This window comes from Nipponia nippon, unplaced genomic scaffold, assembly GCF_047370975.1.
Source record: "Nipponia nippon isolate SJK-2023a ecotype South Korea unplaced genomic scaffold, ASM4737097v1 scaffold_1, whole genome shotgun sequence".
NCBI lineage: Eukaryota > Metazoa > Chordata > Aves > Pelecaniformes > Threskiornithidae > Nipponia > Nipponia nippon.
The window spans coordinates 103,007,912-103,017,876 of record NW_028262290.1 but is presented as its reverse complement, the minus strand read 5'-3'; the positions used below and the strand labels follow the sequence as shown (position 1 = coordinate 103,017,876).

Genomic DNA, 9,965 nt, shown 5'->3' with positions numbered 1-9,965 from the left:
ATTTTTCTCTGCCCTGCTTCCCTTCCCTTCCCTACAAACAGTTTACGCAGAAGCTGATTGCTTCAACAACTGGAGAACTTCTGTGGCTGGCTGCTCCCTACACCCGTGTCTCTCAACCTGTGAGTGGGCACAGCTGGACCAAAGCTCAGAGGCACCTTCGTGTGATTGCTGTTCTCAGGATAACGCAACAACGCACATGCAATGCAACAACAGGCAAACACGCAGGGATCCTGCTTGATGTTACTGGCAGAGCCCATCCTGGCCAGGAAAAATCTCTTCAAAGGCAAGCAGCGCCAGACTTCATTAGCAGAGCTAGGCAGAAATGCATGGCATTTTGACTATCTGAAATTGTTTCTTTCAGGCTTGTGTTCCTGAGATGGTTTGTTAAAAACGTGATTTCCCTCAGTAGCTCCAGGCATTCAAGTGTGGGTCATCTTAAAAGGCTTATTTTCTGAAACTGTTAGTGATTTTTTTTTTTTTTTTTAAACAAGATTTCCATGTGGGGTTCTTTGCTCTGAAGTCTGCACACATTAAGGGCATCACAAACCTAAGTTACTGTGAGCAGCAGATTTCTTTCCCCCCTCCTTTATTTCTAAGCTCATACAATATACATAAGCTTAAAACACTTCAAGATACTTATTTCTTAAATTTTGGCATCATTCAGTATAACATCCGATTCCTAACAAACACACAGATATCGTCATATGCTGCTTTCAACTCTCAACCCTCCATCTATTCCAATATCAAAAATAATGTAAAAGGACCTAGCAGAATTATAATTAGCCACGCACAGGTAGGAAGGTAATGTGAAGGCCTCGGACTAGGGTATTTTTAAAAATCAATTATTTTTTTTTCATAACTTGAAATATTTTACTATTTTCTCACAGTGAAGAAGTTTATGCCAAAAATTGAAAGGCACCTATAAGCAAGGCAAAACCACTACAGCCACAGGGTGGAAGTCTCAAAGCCAATAAATCTTGGTTTTCTTCAGCTCTTTCCTAGAATTTGAGAGAATTGTACGTTTGTCTGATTGTTTGGTTTTGGTGTTTTGTTTTTTTTTTTTTTTAAATTGGAGATTGCCTACAATTGCTTTAGTTGCATTTGGATAGGGATAAATATGTATTAGCCCACATCTGTGTCATCTATCTTGCTCATGACACTCAGATGGAAAAACTACCTCCTACAGCTAAGGATAAACTCCGTTCAGCTGGGATCAAGATAAGCAACAGACTTCTAGTCAAAGGACCATCGTGGAAGAGTCAGTATCCCGATAAAGGGAGAAGGTACTCTGCAAACCAGAAGCTGTGGGAGGAAGATGCATACGTAGCTGTGTTCCAGCAGAGGAGTTTGGAATTCAATGGCAAGAGACGGCAGCAACCAGCGATGACACGCAGGGCAGACAACAGCTCATCTTCCTCTACTGAGCACATGCGGCATAGAGGTTTTCCCCATGGGAGCATCTTGACTGAGAATTGCCAGATCTGTCCTTCAAATAGGCAATAGATGATTGCAATAAATACAAAACATATGTACGCGCACTTATCCCTTACAGGTCTGCTCATCCGTTAACATCCCCCAGCCTTCCAGCCCAAATGGCCAGGAATTCGTTTTCAACAGACTTTTGAAGTAGGCATCTATAATGTGCTTCCACACGACGTGTGTTTACTTTGCAAAATCAAATTCATGCTTAGAACCTGGAGCAAAACACAGAGGGCCCATGGAATAAACTAGATGCGCACATTATAGAGAAACAATGGAAACTAATTCTAGAAGTAAGAATTACAATAGTCTATTTTGTGTACTGCCTGCTTAAAGCTACATGAACATTATAACCAAAGCCCTTTTTATTCTTACTACTTTTGCCAAGAGAAGAGGAAATAAACCTAGTTTAGTGCTAGAGGAATAAAGGCAGGGCCATAAATACTTACCATGCATCACAGCTATAGAAAATAATCTCTCTTTTTCTTAGAGCAGACGATGATCTTTCTTATAGCTCAGTAATGCAAAAAGGGTAAGTGTTCCTCAAACCTGCTTTTTTCTGAGCAATTTAGAGGTTTACCATTGCTAATTACGATCTCAAGTTGAAAGCATGCTGGAGGACAGGAGGAGACTACAACAAGGAGAAATCTCGGCTGCAGTTTTGCTAAAACCTGGTCAGGAATAGGAGAATAAAGTAGAATTTGTCAACTCAACTGTGGGGCGCTATCTCATTATTCTGTTAAAGGCATCCGGTTTTCACAACCTCTGCTGTAAAACATTTTGATCAAAACTATGCTTTTGGTCGACGAAGTAGCGAATAGGTCTTTCAGTGCAATTCCCTGTTTGAGAAGGATTTTGTTCGCAATTGGCTGAGCAAATTCCCACTCACAGTAACAGCTGTGAACCCTGCTGAGGGCATCTGTTGGGTAGTTAATACTTCTTGGGAAGTATCTTGCTTTAAGTGTGTTTTGTTTACAAAAGGAATCCCTACGCTTTTTAACATAGTGTTAAAGATATTGCGCCTCCTGTTTGTTTACATATAATGTTCGATCCATGTTGTCTTTGTTCACTCGTACTGATTTTCCTCCCTACAGGGGGCTAACATATCGAAGGGCTTTTTTGATTGCCTTCAAGTTTCAATTGAGTTATAATAACAACAGCCTAGATACAGAAAGGTTATTAAATGAAGTGTTATAAGAGACTGCTGGCCCAATTCTTTCCTTTCTAGCCAGCAAATGTAAGGAGAAACTCCACAGAAGCTAAAATCCAAATGGACGTCAGAGTAAGCAGGACATACAAGAACAGCTTCTGCACCAGCAGTGAGAGGGAAACAGCCACCTCTCTTCCTGCGGCTATCACTTTTTAAGGAGCACTGTCCGCCCAGACTCTGCTGCCCCTTTGCACATACTCCGCACTAAATTCCTTTGCCCTGCTGGGGCTGTTGGAACCACGTTAATACTTTGGGACATGTCCAGGGATGCAAGTCTGGAACAGATGCAAGCCTCTTTCAAGTTATCTTGCCAATATAAAACCCAGGGACAGAGAGCTCTGCAAAAGTGGGAAAAGAAGTCATGTCAGAGTACCTTTAACAGCGCATCTCCAAAGCCTCTAAGGAAGTCTACGCTGTCGTTTAAACAGTAAGCCCTTCCCCAGGCCTGATTCACCATCATTCATGTGGTAAATACGCAAACAACAGTGGTTCAGGCATGAACATCCCCACCTTCCAGCGATGGAGGAACCCTCCGGCGTACCCTGTATGAGCAAGGCAGAGGTGCGCATCAGCGTAGGGATGGAGGCTGATCCCAGGAACACACTGCCCAGCTCACTGGCAGAAGATCTGAGGCCAGTTCTTCCTCAGAGTAATCTGAATGCCTTGAGACAGCAATAAGGTTGCAGAGGAGTATGGAGACTATACTGCTTAGGCCTGCTCTCTAACATGCACAAATGGGCATAAAGTAAGAGCAGTATGGAGGGAAATCATCTCCTCTTTGTCTACAGAAGTTGACTCCCATGACTAACAGCTGTTTAACTACAAATGTGAATATTAAAATTCTTGCTTAAATACCTGCAGAACTGGTGTCCAGCCTCAAAAGGGTCCCAACTGCAGAGTTCCCTCTTACAGATATGTTTTAAAAGGAGACTGAAGAATGTGTAGGCTCGCACTCTCTTGTGGACACAGGGCAGGAGGACATTTATAGTACAGGTTGGCTCAAGTAGATGCTGCTCATCAAGATAATACACACTTCCTATGTACGTACAAAAGCAATGGCATGTTTTCGGACAACCATTCAGAAATTTTAGGAAGAAAACAGGAGATACCACACAGCTGAATTCTGATGGTATGTGTCGGCAAGCTCAGTTTGAACATAAAAACACTGTTGTGAACACTCGCATTCATGGAAGAGTGCTACAGATTTAATGTTAAGTATGTAAGGATTTAATTTTGGCTTCCATTTGCAGACTAACACCTTGTGTAGTTTCCAGCAGTTACATGAACACATAAGTTTAGAATAGCAGCAGAAGAAACCAGTGTAATAATTACCAGTACTCCTTTTTTGCAGGATCTCTCCTTTTCTCTGTGTTCTTCCATCAAATTACATAGAAAATCTAGCAGATGTTTAGCTCATATGCTTATTAAACATAGTCTGAATAGGTCAGTATTATTACATATGTTACTTTGGTGAAGACATATTTCTGTTCAAATCTTGCTCCTCCATCCTATCCCAATTCTGAAATTGTTTTCCAAATATGTTTTCAAAGAGACATGATTACCATTTCAGAAATACATATCTGACATAGCAGCTCACAAAAGTAAACATTTATTTAATACCAAATAAAACTAAGCTCCTACTGGGTGTAACTTGCAGATCCAAGGCCTAAATCTGTTGTAAGCTGATCTGGTGCTCCAGACTTATTCCTGACATACGCGGATGTGAAACGACAACAGAATGAGATTCTCACAAAATAATTTATTCACCTGCACACCAGACGTGACCATTCTAGTCTGTTTTAAGAGCCAGGGATTGTGATGATACTTAGCTTACTTTGTACTGAAATCCACAATACATTAAAGCTTTCTACTGAAAGATGTTATATTACAATACTTATATTCTGTATCAATATTGTTACCTGTAAACCACTGTGATTTGGTAGCGCTACCCTTTTACAGGGCTGTGGCTGAGTGATATGAATGAATAGAAAGCAGGCTTTCCTGGTATACATAGTTCTGCAGTGACTGAACCTGGCAAGCAAGGTAAGTCACCTGAATCAGACTTCTGCAGCCTTCAAAATAAAGTGCTAGCTGAAACTGCACCTTTGATGTATATCGAAAACACTCTAAGAAAGCAGGCACTCTAGAGAATTGACTCCACTTTTGAAAGGCTTATTGTCTGTGTGTAGGATCTATACATTTGCTATCATACTAAGCTCACAGTCTTAATGCTGAGGATTAATATACATACACTATAAATTCTGTACACATGGGTACGATTGTATCTCATACAGCTGTATTACAGTAACACTATTGCTTTCACACTGCTAGTTTAATTTCTGATTTTTTCTCATTTTCTGCCTAATGTCAAAGATGTGATGTATAGATGAAGGATGACCAACTCTAAGCTTTTGCTGATCTACTGAATCTTATGCATATGGTTGTGAGCCCACAAAGTATAAGACAAAAAGGTCTAAAGAAAACATTATCAACATTTCAGAACAACTGCACGCTGGTGACTTTTCTTAAATGATTCAAAGTAATTACCACTTACTGGGGAAAAATAGAAAATTAAAGCAAATCAGCAACAAAAATATCACAGGACTAAACTAAAAATACAAACCAAGAGTATCTTGCCAAAACCACATAAAATGAAGAAAGGCTCCTGTTAGTATGCAAGAACAGTGACATCTTGTGGGGGTTTTACAGAAGTGAGTTTACAGAAGGACAGAGCAAACTAGTCTGCAATGTTGTGTAATTAAAAGAAACACTACTTCAGTAGTTCATTTAATACATATACCATTAATAATATTTGGTAGAAATTAGGCTTTATTGCTTTTATAATGAGGAACGAAAATTAAAAAAAAAAAAAGCAGATAAATAGCTGGTAAGAAAAACTTTCAAAACAAAAATTAATGGAGTGGAGTGGAGTCCAAATAGTTCTGCAGCAGTTTCCTCTGCTCTCCCAGGAAGTAGTTATATTTATCACTTAAATATTACTCATCCAATATAATAATGGCATAAGGGCAAAGTTATAAGAGACTAGACAAGGAATTATGTTGTAAAGGCATACAGTCAAAAATAAAAATGACATCCATATTAAGTGTTTTTTGAAAACACACACATAGATATTTAATAAATAGAGCATGGACAACTATGCTGTTCCTTTCCACTGATTAATAGACTATGCCAAATTTGTTATATGTACTTCTTGAGAAAGCAAAGTTATATCAAAATGGAAAACTAAAATAATATATCCTGCTTTCCAGTATAGTATGCAAGATTTGGACCCTTCAGATTGTATCAGAGTATATGAGTTTCTGGAACAGATCTTCAACTGCCATAGTGTCATAACTCAGCGAAGATACTCAACTCTGACAGTTTACAACAAGCAAAAATGTTTTGATTTTTTTTAAACAAGTCTGCACCCAAACTAAGTTATAAAAACATAACATTTACAACTTGGAAGATGATAGATTTTCCTACCATAATGTTTATGTGTTCGTCTTTCTTTTACCTGAGTAACCTAAGTAAACAGATTACAAGGCAATTTAAACGTATTAGCTAATACAAGGTTTACTGGACTTCTTTATATATAGAAATGTACTTTGACACTATTTGCAGTTTTACAAATACAAAATGAATAAGAATTTTAAAACATATTTACTGAGCAGCCATGTCTGATATCTGTACAGATCAACAGGTGCAATGAGATTATGTACAGAATTTATCATTTAATTTTTAAACAGCTTTTGTGCAACCTGGCTATAATGTGCATTTAAGAACTGCTGTCAACATCACAGATCTGTAATATTTACTGGTGCCAGAAATGGAGAGTACAGAATAGGACAACGTCTCCTAAAATAATACTGTGCTATGCAGACATCTGTACATAATTCATACAGTGCATGTTACTCAATGCCTGATGAGGAATAATAGTTAGCTGCTAATACAGACACGGGCGTTTACAGTTATTACGTTTGTTATAGTAAATATGGACAAATGAACTTTTCCATGTATAAACATTAAAAGAAAGGACTTGAATTAGGAAGTTATGTAATAATTAAAGAACAGAAGTTATGTAATAAATAACAAAACTTTCAATTCAACTTGCGGAATATTAGTACAGTAGGAAAAAATCCTTTACAGTAGCAAAAAATCCTTTACAGTAGCAATGAACCCATTCAGAAGCATTGTCAAATCAAAGGTAATTCAGTTTTATTTTATAATCATAGCAACTGAAAGTAAAAAAAAAAATCAGCATGAAGAAAATTTAGTTTATCTCTGATAGTCTGGTTAGCGTACTTGTGTTACTGTACCTGTCATATGTTTCCTCCTCTTTTTGTGCTCTATTAATTCTATCACTTTTTTTTTTTTTTTTTAATTTCTTTAGTCCAGCATAAATCCATAAACACTAAAGCACAGTGAATGTGCAATTTGCAGACTGGTGTGAGTGAAAAACCATAGGAATATAATTACTTTTACGAGGTAAGCTTGGAGTAACTTGGAGGAGAAAATTTGCGCTTCAAGTACTTGAGAATGTAAAGTGGAAGACAGCTTACAACAGTGATTGCTGACACTTTCCACAGGAAGGTCACAGTTGTGATAAAGGCAACATCTGCAGAAACAAAAAAGGAAAATAAGTAATGAGAGCTGATAACATGGAAACTGGAACTTCCAGAGTGCAAAGTCAATAAAACTCTCTTAATTGTTTGGTTATGCTATTGTTCAAGACCATGCAAAATTTAAAAATAAAAAAAAAAAAAAAGCAGGGGGGAGGGCAACAAAACAACAGAAAGAGAAAGTTAACGTCAACATTTTGTTTTTGCCAACTATTTTCTTTAGACAGGAACTTCAGAGTTCCTTTATGGTCCTTACACTGTTTTGCAGCACAAAATAATTTTAGGGGAAACAGAATCTCAGTTTAAAAGCAAGACTTTCTCATAACAAAAAGTTAAGCCAGGTTATTTTTCTACTACTAAGAACGATTTTTACCTACTATAATACAAATTCCCAATCAGAAATTCTGCTACCATTTTGGATACTTATTCCATATTCAGATTATTTTTCTCTGAAACAGTCACAATAACTAGACTGAATGATTCTTAAAACCTTAGAGATTAAATTAGAGCCCCAAAATTTAAAGGGAAAACAATGTAGTGCTATTGCCACAAGACACAGTAAAAAGCTGTTTTTTGTGACAAACATTAACAAGAATGGTGACACCCTACACTTGCTACTGAAATTTTTTGACTCTATTTGCAATGGTCAAGTCATAATTAATTATCATGGAAAGATCCCAGAACCCAGGTAACCTGAAGAACTGGTTTGTTTTTTTTTTTTTTTTGCTTTTTTCCATTATTTACAAATGTGTATATTAAATAATTTACTACTCTCTAATAAATTTTTAAAGACTTAAAAAAAATTCAAGAAAAGTTAAACTTCACCTACCTAAGAAAGCTCCAAAAGACACTCTGCCTATACCTGTTTCACAAAAGAGAGAGAACGAAAATGAAAGGATAGAAAATACGGAAGTTATGTGGAAAAAATCCAAACAGGTTAGCTACACAAAAAGGAAATGAAAAAGATGTTAGTAGCATTAACTGGAATATTATTGCCTTTCACAACAATCAGAATATTTTAAACAGCAATTAAACCAAAACATTTTGAAAATATAGAGATTTTATATTTGGTCATGTTTTAAGGTTTTAAGTAGGTAGGCAGTTTTCTTACATCTGACTTCAAGGTATAATTTACTGTATAAACAACTTGATCAGAACTGCTTTAATGTGAATGAAAATTCCCTTCAGAAAATGCAGTAGAGAAATGCTTTACTGCTCCAACTTTACTCATGAAAAATACTTTGTGTATTAGATTTCAATGTATAAACTTGTTATACAGTTTTAGCCTAAGCCTGCTTAGACATACTAAAAGCCTGTGTAACATAGAGAGACATGCATAATAAGGCCATTGTGTGCAATTAATTCAGAAACCTAAAAACTGATTTACTTCCATGAGTCAGAGCTGTAGAGCAGTATCAAATATTCGTATCTGTCTAATTTGAGTGCCCTGTCATACTTACAATATAATTTCTTTGGGAAGAGATGATGCTTATAAGTAACTTCATTGAAAGAAACAGTTTATTTGCTGATGAAGTCAAGCACTGTTGGACTGGATTGTTTTCCCTGGTACATGGAAATTGTTCTATACCTTGAACTGTAAACTGTACCTTAGGTTTATACTACATTACATGCACAAAAAAAGGTTCCCTCCCCCCAGTTATAATGTGACAGATTAAATAAGAGTAAAGCATTAAGCAGAAGTGAGACTAACTGAAATGCATTTCCTCACATTAATATCTTTACAAAAGCCCATGAAATTGCAGCCTTTTCAGTATACTTAATGATGAAAAATACAGAAGTCCTCCAACTGCAAGCAGCTATACAACCATCTACTTACTCACTGAACAACACCTACAAAGGATAGAAGGCCTGGCTGTCACCGATACTAAAGACTTACAAAGGTGAAGCAGCAAGTTCTGCTTTATGAAGTTCCTGGAAGTTTGAACTAAAGAGCCAGTACCTGTATCTATTCTTGCTTGTTCCTTTAATTTATAATCTGGCTGTGGAGATTCAGGCAACAACCCAATAATCTCTGTCAAAGAGTCTGTGCATCAGTGTCAGAGAAAAGAAGAAGGTACACTGGCAAACCTGAAATAATGTACAAGTACCAAGCCCAGCAGGGTTGCTTCTTCATTAGAATTTGACTCCTGAGAAATCTGGGAAGTAATAGAACACCCGGGACAGGCAGTGAAGCATTTACTGATTAAAAAAAATAATTATATAATGTAAATACACTACCCTAGTATTGAGCACTTGGGACATGAGAGAGTGAAAGCAGAACTATGAGACTCCTAGAAACTACCATGTAACATTTAATTCTGCTATGAGAAGTGACAACCAAAGAAGGGCAACTCCTTACTCATCAGCTCCTGGAAAACAAGAGAGAAGGAGCTGGAATCTACTCCTTGTGTGGTATAATCAAAATTGTTATATATATTTCTGTAAAAGTTACATTTGTGAAATCACACTAAGATAGTTGTTTTTACTGAAGGATAATTTGATATAAAAAGAAATATGTATTATTTTGATGCTCAGATTCTTGACTGCTAAGATTTGCAGTTAAAATGTGTTCTTTCATCTCATGAACTATGAACAATCAGAACTTAAGATGCAGTATGGCATACTGCAATTTAAAGCAAAGCAAGCTTCATATA

The 9,965-nt window shown here is 36.9% G+C and overlaps 1 protein-coding gene across 6 annotated transcripts in view; it reads right to left on the bottom strand.

The window, feature by feature from the left end:
- Window positions 1–596: 596 nt before the first annotated feature.
- Window positions 597–9,965, bottom strand: part of ATP9B (ATPase phospholipid transporting 9B) — a 175,229-nt gene continuing 165,860 nt past the window's right edge. For 2 of the 6 annotated variants that reach the window (XM_087765029.1, XM_087765014.1), the window contains exons 28-29: window positions 8,141–8,173; window positions 600–7,307 (exon numbers count right to left, since the gene is read on the bottom strand). In XM_087765029.1, coding sequence (XP_087621155.1) covers window positions 7,171–7,307; window positions 8,141–8,173 — 170 coding nt within the window. In that variant the 3' untranslated portion in view covers window positions 600–7,170. The other 4 variants (XM_087765103.1, XM_087765000.1, XM_087765007.1 and 1 more) reach the window with 4 other exon arrangements.